Source organism: Phocoena sinus, chromosome 8 (genome assembly GCF_008692025.1).
Source record: "Phocoena sinus isolate mPhoSin1 chromosome 8, mPhoSin1.pri, whole genome shotgun sequence".
Classification (NCBI taxonomy): domain Eukaryota; kingdom Metazoa; phylum Chordata; class Mammalia; order Artiodactyla; family Phocoenidae; genus Phocoena; species Phocoena sinus.
Genome location: NC_045770.1, coordinates 41,022,788 through 41,042,681, shown reverse-complemented (window position 1 = coordinate 41,042,681; position 19,894 = coordinate 41,022,788). Strand labels below are relative to the sequence as shown.

At 45.7% G+C, this 19,894-nt stretch overlaps 1 protein-coding gene across 6 annotated transcripts in view; it reads left to right on the top strand.

The window, feature by feature from the left end:
- The window catches only part of FAT3 (FAT atypical cadherin 3), a 708,211-nt gene that overhangs the window by 649,809 nt on the left and 38,508 nt on the right, over nt 1-19,894 (top strand). For 5 of the 6 annotated variants that reach the window (XR_004351132.1, XR_004351131.1, XM_032640646.1 and 2 more), the window contains exons 17-20: nt 262-399; nt 1,530-1,673; nt 4,644-4,841; nt 7,920-8,718. Coding sequence is in view for 4 of the 6 variants with exons in the window: in XM_032640646.1 (XP_032496537.1) it covers nt 262-399; nt 1,530-1,673; nt 4,644-4,841; nt 7,920-8,718 (1,279 nt within the window). In the remaining 2 variants the exon portion in view is untranslated. The remainder of the gene's footprint in view (nt 1-261; nt 400-1,529; nt 1,674-4,643; nt 4,842-7,919; nt 8,719-19,894) is intronic. The other variant, XM_032640647.1, reaches the window with a different exon arrangement.

The following is a 19,894-nucleotide window of genomic DNA, read 5'->3' as shown; positions in this document are numbered from 1 at the left end:
AAAATCAGGCCTAACAAGCGTCAGGCTGTAGGCAGATAAAAATGAACATAAATAAAACGGCAGCTCTAGTAATGGTGCTTTCCTCCTTCGGCCAACCCCAAATCTCTTGCCCTGGTGCATAATCACTGGCATTGGTGAGTAGAACGCCTAAGAAAACTCTCAGAGTTGTGCCCATTTGTACAGACCTGGGACCCTAAGAATAAACCTTTTCTCTGTCTGTCATGTCATGTCTTTGCTTTGTTTTGCTTGTGTCCCGTGAAGCTAATAGCAGAAGATGCAGACAGCCAGCCCAATGGACAGATTCGATTTTCCATTGTGAATGGAGATCGAGACAGTGAATTTGCTGTGGATCCTGTCTTGGGACTTGTGAAGGTTAAAAAGAAATTGGACCGGGAACGGGTAAGCTAGTTTAGACCTGCTCCCTTCCCATCCACACCCACCCCTTCACTGAAATCAGGCACAGACTCCATGAGTATAAGTAGGAAGCTTCTCCATTCTAAATAACGGGAGTGGGAATTCCCTGGTGGTTCAGTAGTTAGGACTCTGCGTTTTCACTGCCGTAGCCTGGGTTCGATCCCTGATCGGTGAACTAAGATCCCATCAGCCTCGAGGTGCAGCCAAAAAAAAGAGAAACAAACAATGACAACAAAAAAACACATTGAATAATGGGAGTAAATAGGGATGGACTAAAATGCAGCAGGAAGTATTTTCATTAGACCTTAGAAAGAATTTGTTGCCCGTAGATGCTGGTATTTTCTTATTTTTGGAGGCTTTAAAGAAAAAGCAAAAACCTGACTTTCTAGATGGTTTGAATTTTGGTCCTTCCAAAGCAAGAAAGCAGAAAAGTATATTCAGCGTCGGGATCCTGCGGTCCTGGTTTCATGAACAGCATTGACCCTAAGTGAGCAGATACAAAAGGATAACCTGAAGGTATCTAGGTCAGAAAGAATGATCCAGCAGATTCCTCTGCCCGAGGTTAAACTAAGTGTCTAAACACCACCTTTTTTGACCAAAAATATGTCTTCAAAGTGAAATTTAAACATGGAAAAAGATGCCATAGGCATGACGCTTAAACGTAGAAAGACTTCACTGGGTAATAGAAGCCCGTAATATACTCCCAAAGTATCAAAAGTAATACCTAGGACAGATCAGTTGTGACAATTGTTATAGTTTGAACAACGGCCAAGAGCTGTGGTTCTAACCCGGGCTGATTTTACCCCCAGGGGACATCGGGCAATATTTGGAGACATTTTTGGTTGTGACAAGCAGGCAGAGGCAATATTGACTTCTAGTGAGTAGAGACCAGGGATGCTGCTAAACATCCTGCAACGCACAGGTCCGCCCCCGACAACTAAGATTTATCTGGCCCCAAACGCCAGTTGGTGCCGAGGTTGAAAAACCCCGGTCTAAAGACTCAACGTGAAGATGGCTCGTCTTCCGCAAAGCGCTGTGAGCCTGCAGCGCCTGAGTGAGCCCAGAAGGAAGCAAGCGCTGTGATTCTTTACTGTCGGCCCTTTGTGCTTTGGCAGGTGTCTGGATACTCCCTGCTCATCCAGGCAGTAGACAGCGGCATTCCTGCGATGTCTTCAACTGCCACTGTCAACATTGATATTTCTGATGTAAACGACAACAGCCCAGTATTTACACCTGCTAACTATACCGCTGTGATTCAGGTGAGCAAATCTGGCCTCCCAGGCTCTTGTCCTTATGCACTCATCCTCCTTCCTCCGCCGTTAGTTACTCATCATGGTTTACTCTTGTTTTTACCTAATATCAACTCATCCCATCATAGGGCTAGTATGAAAAGAGCCTGATTCTCGTACTGCAACTGATTCATAAAACGTCGATCAGCGCTATGGCCCATGGGGTTCTTTCAAGTGTCAGGTGCTTTCCGTACAAGGTCTGTCCTCACGACCGCCCTCACTTTACAGTGAAGGAGGTAAGGATCTGAGAGGTTAAGTAGCTCAACCAGGATCATGAAGCTGTTAGGTGATAGAGTCAGCATTTGAACTCGGGTCTGTCTTCTGAAAAGACTATTCTCTTCCCACGGTGACAGGCTGCCTTTAAGCCACTTTGTGCTATTCTAGCAGGGGAAGGAGGTTGATACGAACCATCTTGTTTGTCAAAGGGAGATTGGCCATCAGGCTAGAGCTGCTCCTCATTAAAATCAGTCTTCCAGGGCTTCCCTGGTGGCGCAGTGGTTGAGAGTCCGCCTGCCGATTCAGGGGACACAGGTTCGTGCCCCGGTCCAGGAGGATCCCACATGCTGCGGAGCGGCTGGGCCCGTGAGCCATGGCCGCTGAGCCTGCGCGTCCGGAGCCTGTGCTCTGCAACGGGAGAGGGCACAACAGTGAGAGGCCCGCGTACTGCAAAAAAAAAAAAAAAAAAAAAAAAATCAGTCTTCCATAAGCAGTTTGTTTACCAGTTTAAACCCACTTGCTCTCTAAAATTAGACCGCAGGAGAGAGTGACTTACTGCTGGTGTTCTGCTCTCAGAGAGAACGACTTTTCTTCTCAGCTATTTTTTTTTTTTTAATTCAAAAGATATCTCGTGAGCACGGTACTAAGCGCCAAGCTACTTCCATTTCCCAGTATTTCTAGAAGCTGAAAGTCCGACTTCAAGAGGATCAGGAAATCCAGTCCAGGAATACTGTCAGCATGGAGGACTTACAGGAGACAGGGATGGATATATGTGTCTTGTGGGGACCACAGATACTTTAGGAAATCAGCCTCAGAATCACCCGCCCATCTTGAGGGGCGCCTTTGGAACAACATTCAAGACTTTGAGTCTGGCCATCTATAGGCCCCCAGCTCCCCACACCACTGAGCTCCCCCAGAATCAGGCTGAGTAGCTCTCTGCTCCCTTCCTACCCCTTTCTCAGCGAAACCCGATTCCTTCCCCAGCGGTATTTTGGTTTCCTCTCCTCTCTGATGCTCATTCCAACAGCTGTGCATTCCCACCCCTCTCCAGCTTCCACAGAGCTCCCCCCCAGGCTCTGCCCCTTCCCCTACTGCCGCTTCCCTCCATGGCTCTGCTCCCCACCTGTCCCCACGATGCTGCTCTCTGCCCCCCCTCCCCCGCCTCCACTCACTAGCCCAGCGCCAAATGGGCTCTGCCTACTCAAGGTCAGTTTTATGACACGCGTCGATCAGCTTGACAGACTGTTCTCACACACACTCCAGGAAGTCAGCAGGGAGAGAACAGAGACTCCGAGCCCATGAGCGGTGACCGTGGCTTCTTGTCTGCAACACCAGGCCCGTCTGTGTTCTATTTCACCCTCCTTCCTCGGATGCGACCCCTCAGGCACACATCCTCTTACCCTCTCTCTTGTTTGGAGGAAATAGCTTTTATAGAGAGAGCAAACAAATCAATAGACCTTCTGTTTTGTGTGGTGCTGAAGATACTGTCAGCTTGCACTAATAAATCTACGCTGGGCTGGGACGTTTCCACAACTTATTCCAGAGGGAGACGGTGTCTAGTTCCTGATAACCAAAAGGCCACTTGAGAGGAGAAGCAACATGAGAAGTATCTGAGGTTCTTTTCTCCTGCAAAAAAAAATGCTCCTCCCATTATTCACCCCAGAATAATTTTCTTTTTCCAACACATGGTTCTCATAAGACTAATTCAGTGCCTAAAACGTGAGTGCGCCCGCCCCGCCCGTGACTGCTGTCATGCAGGGTATCATTGTCTCCATCTCTGTGACCCAAACTCAGTTAATCCAAAGTCAATGTCATCAGAAGGCCTGAACTAATGAAAATGACTTCAGGCCCGAGCCGTGGGAATGCTGAAGTCTAAACAGAGCAGAGCAAGGAAACCAGTGCCTGAGCCACCAAGGAGTTCAATTTGGTGTTTTCAAAGTAAGGACAACCTTGGGCCCAAGAAGGAGTAACTAGGAGCCTTTGTGTTTCCATCTGGGGTAGAAGGCAGAGTTTCTGCAAAATCATGTTGGCATAATGACATCCGAAACTTACAGATTCCTTTTCTCTTCATTCGCTAACTGAGGAATATCCATCCCATCCCCTTTCCCTTCCCTTAAGAAATAGCAAAACTGTGTTCTGATGGCTGGGGTGAAAAGCCCTGTTTTTCACCTGACACCCGCCTTTGTATTTTTCCTGGGAAGTTGCCAGGATGTCCCCCTAAAGAGTCCGGTATTGTGACTTCGTGTCACCATGTTGGGCCTCCGCGTAACCGTGCTGTGGTAAGTGTGACGAAGTGCTTTCCCATCCTGAAAGGTTGATGTTTTCTTGGCCCGAGAGGATTTCTGACATCGTCATGAAGGCTGATGAGCACCGTGTATCTCTGGAGCCGTTCGGGTGAACTCAGGGCAATTCCAGCCTTTCGAGGACAAGGTATAACCAGCAGCATCCTTGGAACCTGCAAACCCATTCAAAGCAAAGTCCTCATGTTTTCACCTGCAGCTCACTGTCTCACAGGGCAGCTGTGGAGTGGCAGGGAAGGATGGGAAACATGACGCTCACAGAGGCCAGCACATTTTCAGAAGACAAGATAACATCACAGGGAATCCCTTCCGCAAAAAGCCCTGTTTCTAGCACAGCACTCTCAGCTGGTAATGATGGGTTTTCTCTTTAAATGTGAAGAGAGGTGTAATTTTATCTTCCCTTTTAATATACTCTCTTATGCAGGAAAATAAGCCAGTAGGCACCAGCATTCTGCAGCTCGTGGTGACAGACAGAGACTCCTTTCACAATGGGCCTCCCTTCTCCTTCTCTATTTTGTCGGGAAACGAAGAGGAGGCGTTCGTGTTGGACTCGGATGGGATCCTGCGCTCAGCCGTGGTCTTCCAGCACATGGAGTCTCCAGAGTATGTGCTGTGTGTCCAGGTACAGCCTCGTCCTCTGGCCGCATCAGGCCAGCTTTCTCTCGTGCTGGTTGCTGGGCCCGTTGGTTGGGTTTTCTTTGTCAAGCAAGTCAACACAATTCATTACTCATTTTAATCTCAAATTCGATTTCACACCAATAAAAGTGGCCTCTGTATGTGAAGTTGAACAGGAAGGAAAGGAAGCATCATTGTTGAAGTGGGACGTTCCTGTATGGTGTGCCGGGCTGACGGTCACTGGGCTTAAATCTGCATTCTGAAAATTCCTGGGGTTCTAGTTGAGCCCCAAAGACAACTCATTTGTCAAGGCTTGCTGCTTGGTACTGAGAAGTATTTCCCAGGTCAACCCAAGTGGGGAAAGAACCAGTCCTTGTCCTAATGTGATTGAGCTATTTCATGGCCTCTGCTTCTGAAGAGACCTCAACTTGGTAAGTTTCCCCAGTGAGATGGGAGGGGAACAGGGATTCAGATGGCAATGGCCTCCCAACATTTCAGCTTCTTCAAGGTCATGGTGTAAAATGAAGTGAGACAAAGAGGCAAAAGTGGCAGTTCTGGGAAGGGTGTGGATAGGAGCAGGAAAGAGAGAGCACCAAAAATTCACTGGGTGCAAATTTTGCCAGTACCAAGATGTGGGTCCCATCAGTGAAACTGAGTGACTTTTTTAACCCACAGTTGGCACAGAGGGCAACCTAAACTCATTATTAATGGTGGCAATAATAACAATAGCCATTCTTTATGTAGCATTTCATCGTGTACCTTATTTCTTTGGATAAATTATGGCTTACTCTACTCCACGAAACCTTCCAAATTAATGACTTTTGGGTCCAAGCACATTGATAAACTCTTCAGTTGCCACCCATGCGTCCAACAATATTATGTGAATGATTTGATATCACAGTATAGGTCCTCAAGGGCAAGGAGAGAGTTTTAGTGCCTTCTCACAGAAGCTAGTTCTTTGCATACCTTCTCTGGTTGTTAGAGAGCATATTTCACAACTCAGACTTTGTAAACACCATGGAGAGCTTCCTCCTACTAGTCCCTCATATTAAACTACCACCAAGTCGCACGTTTCTGCCTTCATAAGGTCCCCGTGTGCATCAGGTATGTTCCCTTTGCCATCACCCCACTTTATTCTATATCGCCCGAACTCATACCATTGCAGAAGCCTCCCGGGTGTTCCTCTGGCTTCAGCCTCATTCTTTTCTGATCTATCCCTACACCCCTCCAGGCTAATCATTCCACTTTGATTATATCAGTCCACTTTGATTATGTCATTCCACTAAACCAGAGGTCAACAGACTATGATAGCCCCTGAACCACATCCTGTCCTCAGCCTGTTTTTATAAGTAAAGTTTTATTAGAACACGGCCTCACCGATTCATTTACATATGCTCTGGGCTTCTTCTCTGCTGGAATGATAGTTGAGTAGTTGATAGAGATCATGTAACCCCAAAGCCTAAACTATTTCTTATCTAGCCCTTTACAGAAAAAGTGTGCCAACCCCTAAACTAAATCCATCTGAGCTCCCTAGTGCCTGAAAACTTGTGAATTCTGACTCTTTCAGACTTTAGGCAGACATGACTGTGCAGTCCTTCTCAGGCCACAAGCCCATGAGTCTGCCACCTTACACCCAGTGGCTTCATGCCTCTCTGTCACCTTTCTGGTTTTCAGCATCTGAGTGGGCAACCTCTGGCCTATAGTGTCCAAACTCATCACTGTCTTTTTTTTTTTTTTTTCGGTACGCGGGTCTCTCACTGTTGTGGCCTCTCCCGTTGCGGAGCACAGGCTCCGGACGCGCAGGCTCAGCGGCCATGGCTCACGGGCCCAGCCGCTCCGCGGCATGTGGGATCCTCCCAGACCGGGGCACAAACCCGCGTCCCCTGCATCGGCAGGCGGACTCTCAACCACTGCGCCACCAGGGAAGCCCCATCACTGTCTTTTGAGGCCATACACAGTTTCACTTCAAGTTCAACCTAATTTGCTAAATTTATCTCTTCTTACATGAATTTTTCATTTTAGCATCTCCGGTTCATATAATTCATTTTTAAAAGCATATGGTGATGGTAATAATAAAAATGACAATATTACATTAACTCTCACATACTAAGTACTTCTATGAGTCAAGCCTGTGCTAAGTACGTTGCAATCACTGTGTCTGTTAATCCCCACAGTACAAGAATCCTGTGAGGTAGATATGACTATTTTATTCAAATTAAAGATACAGAAATTGAAGCTCAAAGAAGTTAAGTGACTTACTCCAGGCCAGACACATAGAGGCAGAGCCAAGATTCAAACTCAGGTCTCTGTGATGACCAAGCCTGTGCTTTTCTACTGCCTTCTACATACAAGGACACGTCTCCTCAGATGGTACCTGGCCTGCAAGGTCCTTTGCAGCCCCACATCTTGAGATACCCACCCTGGGGACCCAGCCCCTGAGAATCTGCCCTTCTCAGAAGTCCTACAGCACTGACTACCTTCACATTGCACATGGCAGGTTCTCAGTAACGATCTGTTTCAGGGTAGTGGTTCTGTCAATTCTTATGTAAAGAAGGAAGTCAAAATGGGTTTTTTCAGGCTACCTATTTTGCCTTTCAGTGTACCATCTTTTATTCTAAACCCTGATATTGTGTACTTCTCACTTTAAATAACATTGTTTCTTAAATGTGCAGAAAAGTGCTGTCTGGTCCAATCAAAAGCAAAGAAGCCAAAGAGAACAAAGATTTCTCCTACAAGTGGGAATGCCACTTTATGGGGTTCCCCTGTGGCTTCTGTCCAAAATTAAAATAAGGCCAGCCTGTTGTGGGCATGCTGGATCCTATAGCACCCCAATTCACCCCCATGGCTTTATTGTGTTGACACATTTTATTGTCCATAACAGAGTGTACATATGGGGACCCCAGGTGATAAGTCACTCCTCTTCCTTAAATGCACGTCCTCAACATTTTGCAGAATAGTGGCAGGGGATGGAGGAAGAAGCAAACATGGTTAAAGGAACAGACATCTTCAGAGTTTTGTTGATCTTTTTTTAATTATTATCTTTTTTTTCTTACTTCCTTGGCTTTCTCCCTCTTGGTTGTTTTAGGCAAAAGACTCAGGCAAACCTCAGCAAGTTTCTAACTCCTACATCCGTGTGCGGGTCATCGAGGAAAGCATCCACAAGCCCACAGCCATTCCCCTGGAAATTTTCATTGTCACCATGGAGGACGACTTTCCTGGTGGGGTCATTGGGAAGATCCATGCCACAGATCAAGATGTGTATGATGTCCTCACATTTGCCCTGAAATCGGAGCAGAAAAGCTTGTTCAAGGTGAACAGTCATGATGGGAAAATCATCGCCCTAGGAGGCCTGGACAGCGGGAAGTACATCCTGAACGTGTCAGTGAGTGATGGCCGTTTCCAGGTGCCCATCGACGTGGTCGTGCATGTGGAGCAGCTGGTGCACGAGATGCTGCAGAACACCGTCACCATCCGCTTCGAGAACGTATCCCCCGAGGACTTTGTGGGGCTGCACATGCATGGGTTCCGACGCACCCTGTGGAACGCGGTCCTCACCCAGAAGCAGGACAGCCTGCATATCATCAGCATCCAGCCCGTGGCGGGCACCCATGAGCTGGACATGCTGTTCGCGGTGGAGATGCCCAACAGTGAGTTCTACAAGCCGGCCTACCTGATCCAGAAGCTGTCCAACGCCAGGAGACATCTGGAGAACGTCATGCGCATCTCAGCCATCCTGGAGAAGAACTGCTCCGGGCTGGATTGCCAGGAGCAGCATTGCGAGCAAGGCTTGTCGCTGGATTCCCACGCGCTCATGACCTACAGCACAGCTCGCATCAGCTTCGTGTGCCCGCGTTTCTACAGGAACGTGCGCTGCACCTGTAACGGTGAGTGCGGTTCGGAGAGTTCCCTCCCCAGTCCTGAGCTTTCAGAGGTGGCCTGGATTACCATCCTGGCATGCATGCATTCGTTCATTTACTCATTGGACAAAATATTTACTGACCGCCATGTCTTGCACATTGTAAATGGTGCTGCAATGAACATTGGGGTGCATGTGTCTTTTCAGATTAGAGTTTTTGTCTTTTCTGGATATACGGCCAGGAGTGGGATTGCTGGATCATACGGTAACTCTACTTTTAGTTTTTTAAGGAACCTCCATACTGTTCTCCATGGTGGCTGCACCAAGTATCATATGATATCACCTACATGTGGAATCCAAAAACAAATTATATGAACGAACTTATTTACAAAACAGAAATTGACTCTCAGTCATAGAAAACAAACTTATGGTTATCAAAGGGGCAAGGTGGAGGGTATAAATTAGGAGTATGGGATTAACAGATAACAGTACTATATGTAAAATAAACAATAAGCACCTACTGTATAGCACAGGGAGCTATATTCAATATCTTGTAATAACCTATAATGGAAAAGAATCTGAAAAAGTATATATATATATATATATATATGTGTGTGTATATATATATATATATGTAGAACTTTGCTGTACACCTGAAGCTAACACGTCATTGTAAATCAACTATATTTCAATGTTAGAAAAAAAAAAAGTAGGAATTAGACGTGTGAAAACAGGTAGGGGAGGGACAGCATTCCAGTGGAGGGGCTGTTTGTATGAGGCTTAGGGGCAAGACAGCAACCTACAATGAGGGGATTGAAAGAGATTTCCAGTGATGACAAAGGAGACTTGTGAGTCGGCCCAGTGATCACAGAAGAGCCATTAGCCAGGGTGAAGTTATAGAAATTATCTCAAAGCAGTGGGAGCCATTGGCTCATTTGAGGGGGGAGAAGTGACAGAATCAGGTCTGTATTTCATGAAGAGCCTGCTGGCTGCAGAGGTGAATGGGTTAGACGGGGCCGGGCCAGAGGCAGGGAAACAAGTTCAGAAGCTATCGCAGAGGGGAAAGACAGCTGGATTTGCTTCAGTGAAAAACAGGGGCCAGATATTCTGGAGCACAGTCAAGGGGTGGATTCAGCCCTCAGAGCGGCAGAGATGGAATGGTTTGTATTTGTCGACGTAACTAGAGTCACTGAACCTTGACCTTCCCTCTGGTCAGAGGCCATAGCTGCACAGAGTCGCATGACCACAGTGGTCAGCAAGAAACCTTGCTCTCTCCCTCTTTTTCTCTCTCTGACATGTGGCGCCATAAATTCACTGCTCTCTTCGAAGAAAATTGCACCCGGAGTTTTTCTAGCCAGTGCAAACTTGGCCTAAAGGTACTGTGGCCAGAAGAGAAGCCATTTATAAAACATCCTTTAGGTAATTGAGGACAGGCAGGGCCCCTGCCCTCTTCCCTTGTAGAAAGTTTTGTGTTGCACTTTGGAGAATGAGTTCATCAGAGGAAGGCCCCAGAGATCACAGCTCCCTCGAGAGACCTTTTGATGACCTCCAAGCAGCCTAGAAGAGTGCTGGCCACTCACTTTGTGGTCCCCAGTGAATTCTGTTTGTGTTTTCATCACGTAGATGCAGTGATATCCAAACTGTTGAATATGTAAATTAGCTCCAAAGTAGCTCCAAAGTAACTCCAAGCATGTGTGCTAGGTGAAATGCATTTCTGGCAGAAGCCACCAACATGCAGGATTTATGAATGCCAGTCGTCCAGACCCTACCTATATTTCCTTTGCAGGCAAATTGATTTATGCCCCAAAGCTCTGCTAGAGCCTTCCTGCAGTGATTCACAGCAGGGTTCAAAAGAGGTTCGAGACAGGACAGTGCAGACTCTGAAGGAGAAACTAAACCGGCTAATTAATCCTTGTGCTCTGGGAACTCATTTCATTCAGTAAAAAACTGTGGTGCCGGCAATGTCCTAGGCACCGCAGATTCAAAGTGAAAAAAGACACAGTCCCTGCTCTTAGGAGCTGGCTATTGTGAACTCAGTTGTTGCAAGTACCTGTTTGCATTAATAGTGTTATAAGGAATGCTGGGGAGGAAAAAGGACAGAGTGCGTATCGTGGCCAGAGGAAAGCTTTCTGTGACATTTAGGCACCAGAGACCACCTATATTCTAAGTTTTGAGGGATGAGTATGAGTTCTTCAAGAAGAGACAAGGGGAGGGCAGGCTTAGCAGTTTTCTTCAAAGCAGGCATTTAGATTTTGTTGGAGAGAGGGGTCTTGCTCTGCATTTTGCATGAGACACTGATGTTTGAAATGCAATGAGTTTCAAGGTGGTATCCTGGCCCAGGACTCCTGTCCTCGAGTCCCCATAAATCTTTCCACTCCCGGGAAACCCGGAATGCTGGAAGTTTTTGTGATTCAGCCCCGAGACGTCCCAAGAGGAGGCTGTCTCGGTTTAAAAAGCGAGCATTTCCTGAACAAGAGCTCTGTGCAGACTCAGCCTCACTTCTCAGCCCCTTTGCACCTTTAAGTCACTCTTGTAATTAAGCTGCAAAATAAAATACTGGATGTTAGTGGTAAAAGGACCTCAAAACATCATCTGGCCCAATCCCCAACTTCAGCAGCTGATATACGATAATCTCCCTTTTATAAATGTGGTAGCTCCCTGCCTTGCCCAGGGCCATACGGCTGGTGAGAAGGGCGTGCTGATTTAATAAAGGTTCATCTTGGGCCCTTGTTTTATTACCTGCATCTTAAGAACAGGAACTCTTCCATTTTTTATATGATTCATAACCCCAGTGCTATGTACTCTATAAGAATATTCAAATAACCCCATTTTTCCTGACTGTTCACCAACCTCATAGACCCATGGCAGAATAGCAGAGGATCTCAGACCCCACTGTGCCTGTGGCTTACTAGAAATGCCCACTACTGAGACCCACACTCAAATATAGCAGGAGGTTTTGGGTGGAGCCTAGGAGCCACTATATATGTAGCCTGGGTGATTCTAATTCTGGCGAGTTTGGTGAGGAAACCAAACTCTAAGAAATCTCACGTCAACATAAAATAGAAACAATTTCCTCTGGGTTCAGAGGGCAAACTCTTAATTATCATAGTAATGGCTCTCTCGGTTTTTCTGAAGTATCCTCGTAAATAAAAATACAGTGAAGAACTGTTAAGGAAAGCATTAATCATTTTAGACATTTTCTCATTTATTGGAAAGGAGAGGTAATTGAAGTCAGTAAATGCCCCCAGGCCCCCAAACACACACACATACGCACACACACACACACACACACACACACACACACACACACGCACGCACACCCAGTATTGCTGCTTGTCTGTTTACCCTAGAAGGTTGGCAGATACAATAAACGGACTTTCCCACCACCTGGTGGAATAATTAGGATGATAAATAGAGGTAGCTGCCCATTCTGGGCTGTGTAGTAATATTTATACAGATTTGGCCTCAATATTCTACCCTCCTCCCAACTTCCAACCCATCTTTCTCTCATGCAGACTTTTGGGTCAAATTAACATCATTTACATCTTAAACCAAAATGCTGAGTTGCTTTGACAAAATGCAGACAGGCTTGAAATTTAGTGCCAAAGAGCCTCATTATATTCCAGCCCCCATGAAGCATCACGTTTGAACAAAAGTTTGAGAGCTACAGAGAGAGTTCTGAGGTCGTGCGGTGGCTCCTGGTAAACTTCAGATGTTCAGTGAACTTTGGCACTTGGGTAAGAAAGCCCGACACCAACCTAAACGATGGGGAATGATAAAGGCCCTTGAGCTCCTCTGCGGAAGCCAGAGGACAGAGCATTGGGGCAGCCCGTGGGGCCGTGATGACTGTCCATTTTGGAAAATTTTCATTGATTTTTCAAAAGTCTAATCTAGAAATATATCAAAAAGGAGACGCTTGTCCAAGAGAATGGACTTGCCATGAGACCATCAGAGTTTAAGACCAATGTGTTTATGAGAATGTTAGTGGAAGTGGATGCCTGATTTGTCTAGTCCTGGTTCAGATATGGAACCCAGACTGGAAACTGGAGCTCCAGTAAAACGCGTGGAGCATCTACCATGGGTGAGCCCTGTGCTGGCAGGGCTGAGGGTGACAGCACCCGTGCCCTCAGCCAGTGGTGTATGATGCCACTGTGAGGGTTTGCAGGGCAGGGAGAAGAACACTGAGGGTGATGCCACCTGCACTAGGTCTGAAAGGATGCCTAGAATTAGGTAGGTGATGGGGAGGGAGTGCTCAAGCCTGAGGAACATTAGAGCCAAGGAATAGAGGCGAGAAACCGCGTGCAGTGCAGTGCACAGATAAAGGCAGGGACAAACATAGCAACTAATATTTAGTGAGCGGTGACCTGTTACTGTGCTGTTTTTCACACATGTGTCATTGCATTTAACCCTCATCATAACCCTAAAGAGTAGGTATCGTTAACTTTCCTCAAAAGCTAAGGAAACTTGGACTTGGAAATATCAGTTGACTTGCTCAAGGTCACAAACTTAGTAAGGGTCAAGCTAGGATTCACACCTGGCAGTCCTAACCACTGTACCCTATCACCTCTGCACAGATGTGAAAGGAACTTGAAATTCACCCAGTCCAACCTCCCACCCACTACAGACATCCTGTTTACTGTACTCCTGGCACAGTAATTCAGCCAAGGTTTGAACCCCAGTCCGGGGGCACTCACTACCTCACAAGATGGACCTAACACAACTTCTCTCTTCTAGGGCACCAAAATCCACCTCCTTGTGATGTCACCCAGCTCCACCATTTAGAGCCATACAGAACCCGAGCTGTCTAACCCCTCCTGTACAAGTTGCCCTCCAGTCATCTAAGGCTAGTTTTTAGGACCCCTTGAATCTCTTTTTCTAGACAAACAACAGAAGTACCTTTGCTCCTTGGCTGTGAAAAATAGGAGCTAGAAAGAGTTGTAATTCCTGTAGTTGGGGCACAGAATAAGCATAAAGGAAGGAATCCTCTGTCCTACTTGAAGGAGTCCATGAAAGGCGTTGGAAGCAATGAATAGTCCTGGGAAGGTATTTTGAGCAGAGAGAGAAGTGAAGAGAAAAGCCCAGGGATTCGGGGCACCCTTTCATTTGCTCACTCACTCAACAGTGAATTAAATACTTTTCCAAGCCCTAGGCGGGCTGCTGGAGATACAGTGGTGAGCGAGGCTAACATGATCCCCATTCTCATGGACCAAGAACCAGCATCGTGGTACTGAGCGAACAACAGGGAGCTCAGCTGGATTGAGTTGGATGTGGGGGAGTCTGGACCAGTCCTGGAAAAATATGGTAGGATAGGTAATGGAGCCTGTGAGAGGCAGCCACAGTGAGGTACTTCTCATAAGCACAATAAAATAAAATAAAATGATGAACGCTTCTGCAAGGCAGTAAGACACTTAAAACTTAGCCTTGATGAGATTTTAAAAAACATAAAAACAGGCCTTCCTGGTGGCGCAGGTGGTTGAGAGTCCGCCTGCCGATGCAGGGGACACGGGTTCGTGCCCCGGTCCGGGGAGGGATCCCCACATGCCGCGGAGCAGCTAGGCCCATGAGCCATGGCCGCTGAGCCTGCGCGTCCGGAGCCTGTGCTCCGCAACGGGAGAGGCCACAACAGTGAGAGGCCCGCGTACCGCAAAAAAAAAAAAAAAAAAAAAAAAACAACATAAACAACCTGAGATTGTGTTTGCACTTGGGCTGGGGATTGTTAATGCTAATTCTCAAAGGACAGAGCCCATTGTCCCAACCCCAGGGATTCTGAATAATTTAGTGTTATCTCCGAATCTTAACCAGATTCCCCTAAAAACTGGAAGTTTTTATTTCTCATTCACAACAGATATGTCTCTGCAGATCCCTGATCTCCAGCATGCATGAGTCCTGAAGTGCCAGGGGAGGTTTGGAGGTACCCAGTGTGGAGGTGATACCAGCTTCTCACCATGTGGATAACCCCTTATATATTCCATCCACACACAGCTGCCCCAGAGAGGATATGTTGAATGAAACTGTACTCAGCCTTTAGCAGAATCATCCAGAAAATATGGCGGAGCCAAGCAAACACCTATCAACGTGATTCTGTGCTTCTGGGACAACCACAAGAAACCACTTCAAAGCCAAGGGACCTTAGGAGAATGTGTTTTAAAACTTCATGCAGGCCAGGAATTAAGAAGGAAGCTTATTGACTTACGTGGCATTGGCTGAGACATGGCATCTTGGCAAAGCATGCGAACTCAGGGTGTAGGATGTTTACCATCAGTCATTAGATTCTCAGTATAATGAGGCAGTGATATAAATCAAGAGGTTGAATAAGCTCAAAGTGGCAGCAATAATAATCACAGCTAAATACTGATGTATTAGCTAAAGGCATAGACTTAATGCTGGGAGCTGTGGGAATTCTGGGGAGATAAGGAGAGGAGAGTCATGCATAGGGAACTGAGACCCTTTTAAAACCACGGGAGGATCACCTTCCTCCTCCCTGCAGGTTCCAAAGCTCTGAGCTTCTGCTCAAGTGAATTGTATATTGTCAGCTCTGTAGAAAGTGACCTAAATTTCCAACCGAGCTAAGTTTCAGGGGTGGGAAACCTTGTGATGAATGGCCACATCTTGGGCACATTTCTCCTGGTAGAGAGACTTTGTGAAAAGAATACCTCTGCCCGGGATAAGCTTGTGAAGGGGCTAACCCAGCTGCACATGGCCTGTGACGCTGATTAACAAAAAGCTCCTCCCATGCACACAGTATTTCATATCATCTGTCAGTTTACAAATCGTGAATCTGACCCAGAAAGAACAGCAAGAAAAGGATTACACTGGAGTTTAGATCTCTGCCATATTGTCAGCCTAGTGTCTCCAGTTAGGGGACCTTGTAGTAATTTGTTTTTATTCTAAATTTTTTTCTTTACAAGTTGCTTTCACATACATTAGCCCCTCTAATGCTCACAACTCTATGAAGAATCATTATCCTCATTTTTCACAAAAGAAAAGCAAGACCCAGAGAAGTCAAGTGACTTGTTCAGAGCCACACAGGAAATACGTTGAATAACTAGGGCCAAAATCCAGGGCTGCTTGTCGATGCCGCACCCTTTCCTACTACAGTGCCCCACCTTCCAGAGGGGACCTAGGGATGGGAAACAGAGATTTCTCTGCCTGCTTTATGCTCTGACAATTGCTAAAAACATCTGATCCTTCTGCCCTGCCCTGACTCACCACAAACGGTGTCAGTGGGTTTGATAAAGTGGGACCTTTCTCCCTTCATGCTCACTCTGGCGCCAGACTGATGGATGCCTGGAGATGCAGATCATGAAGGTCTAGAGCCTGCATTCCCCGCAAGCTGTCACTGATCACAGAAACAAGTTAATTAAACCTGGATTATTTAATGACAGTTAATAAGATAAACTTCCTCCCAGAAGCCAATGGGAGCAGACACTGTTGTCCCTTAACGGTTGTACGGGAGTGGATGAGCCACTTTCCTCCACCAGAGAGAGGGTCTTTAAGACTCCTAACGATAGTAGGTATGAGTGCTTCTCTGCAAAGGGGATGATGTGAGCATGTGTTTTCTAAAAACAAGTTAACCCCTCAACACCCATTGAAAGCATACTGGATTCTATGTTGCTGGAAGCTTTACGGCTTTAGCTGGGAAGAGGGTTGTTATCCCCAGGAAAGTGTCCCCAAGACCCAGGCCTGGGTACATCGGAGGTCAAAGGACACACAGCATTGTTCAGGGTTGGCGTATGAGGGTCAAGTCCCTCTCACGATAAATATTTCAGAAAGGACCTAATTTCTTATCATAGTTGAAGAGAGGGAAGAACTACAGTATCGCATATGGGGAGCATTTGGTTTGGGGAAAGCTGTTTTTCAGTAACTGGAAGTCTTTCTCTACTTGGAAAAGACTGCATTTCGTGCGTATGCTCACATCTGTCCCCAGCTAAGGAGCACGTAACATTTACACTGACCTCCAGACTCTAATCTGCCTTCATACTTCCATGAGCCACAAGAGAGCAGACGGTGAACAGAGCAAACTGACAGCAGCAGCTGGAGCCAGAACGTTTATGGCTACTCCCGTCCCGGGCCGGGAGGCAGGGAGGAGGCCCCCTAGGATTTTTAAAGCATCGAGAGACAGATCGCTTGCCGGAGCTGTCCCCTCTGCCTTAGGAAACCTATTAAAAAGAAAAGGAAGGAAAAATAACCTATCAAAGTCAATGACTGCTGGAATGAATAGAAATATACATTATTATATGTTTAATATTTACATTAATTTAGAATGCACTTATTATAATGTATTAATATATTTTCTATCTGTCTTCCAGCTAGAGTTTTTATAAGGGGAGCTGGATCTAATGCAATTCATTAATTTAATGAATTTAACTATATGGGTTCTACGGTTATGACATAAGGAAAGAAGAAGAAAAAGAGCTGTGAATTTGAACTCCAGTTACTGATCTAAGTGACTTTGTGCTTTAACCCAATATAAGCGATATGGGTGATAAAGTGAGAAGCCCAATGCTAACTACCAGGGCAGGACTGGTGGTAAAAGAAAAGGCCAAAACATGTGAATAAAAGGGAGAAGTACTCAAATGCTGTGTTTATTCTGAAATACAGTGTTTAGCCTTTATTATATGCACTTACAGCTGGGTTTTTTTTTTTTTTTTTAATTTTTCTTAAATTTTTTTTATTATTATTATTTTTTTTTTTTTTTTTTTCGTTACGCGGACCTCTCACTGTTGTGGCCTCTCCCGTTGCGGAGCACAGGCTCTGGACGCACAGGCTCAGCGGCCATGGCTCACGGGCCCAGCCGCTCCGCGGCACGTGGGATCTTCCCAGACCGGGGCACGAACCCGTGTCCCCTGCATCGGCAGGCGGACTCTCAACCACTGCGCCACCAGGGAAGCCCTATTATTATTTTTTTACCATAACTCCTGGCAGGAGAAAATAGCTTTGCTATCATGGGTTTGAAATTATCTAGTCCTCTTTTCCCCTTTAAAACAGAGGCTTTGAAACTGCATTATTGATAATGCAAGTTTTCTAAACAATGTAGCCATTGCATTAGGGCAAAAAAGACTCTGAATGTAGTATATGTAGCTGTATCTCAGAAACAAACACAGACATTTATAGAAAGGATATCTTTTGGCCGGCTAAAATAGGACATGGGAAGAGGCACGTCCACAGAATGGAAAGGAACAGACTTCTTAAATACATAAATTACTGTTCCCATGTCTAACTGGAAGTTAATGCCCAGATAATTTAGAGTTACATCCATTTGATGGGATGAATTCTGTGATTCATTTATGCTCATTGCTACCTCCCTGTGGCGTGGTTCCATTTTTGAGCCCGTGCTAACTAGTCAACAGGTAGGAGCCACCTAGGAGTTTGCAGGCCTCAGAAACGGAAATGAATCCAATCATGGAGACAGCACAGAGTAGGCTGGGAGAGTTGTGAACTTACCGTAAGTAAACATTAACACGTGCATGCGGTCATGCCACTAACAATGGTAGATTCATTCCCAAGAAACACAGTTCCTTGCTACTCAAAAGAGCTCATCCTTCAAGCCAGAGTTTTTAAAATGCTTTCTTCCTCTGCAAGGACTTCTGACATTCTCCCAGGAAACACAATTGTTCCTTCTCTAGGGCTTCCCTTGCACTCACATACCTCTCGCAATGCAGTTACTTTATTGTCCTGTAATCATGTTTTTGTGTGTGTGTGTTGTTTCCTGTGGGGAAGAAGAGATGGAACTTTTTTTTTTTTCATCTTTATATGTCCAGGCCTATTACCTCGCTGGCCCTAAAGATTTTTTTTTTGTTGGATGAACGCATCAAAAATTCCAAAACTGGTTATCAAAAGCCTCTTGAAGGAACTTCCCTGGTGGTCCAGTGTTAAGACTTTGCACCTCCACTTCAGGGGGCACGGGTTTGATCCCTTGTCAGGGAACTAAGATCCCGCATGCCACATGGTGTGGCCAAAAAAATTTAAAAATTAAAAAAAAAATCTGGTATCAAAAGCCACTTGAAACAGATCATAAGGTGGCTGAACAGCTGTTTTAGGTTCTATAAATATTGATAAATACACGGCAGGAATAAAGATTTCTTGGAATGAAATGAGGAAGATGTATTTCAGGGCACTTAGGTCTTTTAGAACCATTTGTGAAGATCAGTCCGAATTTTCAGTTAAAAATCCCTTCATCTTCTAAGACTTTGTAAGCTGGGTCATTGCCAAGAGTATCTTTTATGGCTGAGCTCTCAACCAGTGGAAAATAAGATTTATGAACTCTGAGTCTGCTAGTGCTATACTTACATCTCTCCCCTCCAGGATTACGGTTCCTAAAATGTTTATGTGTAGTTAGCATTAAATGTCTGCTTTCTCCTGGGCAGAGAAGTGAGTGTATACTGGAATAATATGCTTAATGAGGAGGAAAGAGTTGGTATAGAAAGGAAGAAGAGAATGGGCCAGATCTTGCTGAACAAAGATGCTGCTAAGGCCCAGTGTGTTCTTGGTTCACAGAGAAAAGGTGCGTCTTTAGTCCACTGCTAACCCAGCTGTGAGTTGTTTTCAATTTGTGTCTTCTTTTCTACAGTCCTTTTACCACCTAAACTCTCGCCTAATTACATTTGAAATATCCAAGACCTTTGGAAAGTGCATTTCCTTTGGTGGACCCATAGTTGCCGTCACCACAGTTCTGGAAAACTCCCTTGGGTCCTGAATTCCACCCTCTGGAAGGGTCTGCCTTCCAGAATTTCCTTTCTGAGGAATTAACCTTTCATCTCACTGTGCTATGAACATTGAACAGGTGAAAAGGAAGCCTTCCTCTGCCAAGGAAAATTCTGCTATGTTTGATAGCCAGCAGGGCACATTTATAGCTAATCAATACAATAGCAGGGAGTAGAAGGGATTAGGAAACAACGCGAGTTGTGCTTGCACAATTTAGAGCGAGTCATACTTTTCTTTAGAAAAGTCTTTTTTCCCTCAATCTGAAAACAACAGCTAACGTCTTGTGAAGTCTACCTAAGATTTTCAGGGCTCCAGGCAAGGAGCATAGAAGAAGTCTAAACTCAAGTGATGCATTCAAATGGCCCCCAGTATGCAGGAGCCCCATCCAATAAAGACTACCCGAGCCCACGCGGTATGATCTTTCTTCACCAGAAGTTGGCCCAGTCACAACCTTAGCATATTTTAGCCTAAACAGAGGAGCTCCATTGACTCTTTGCCCC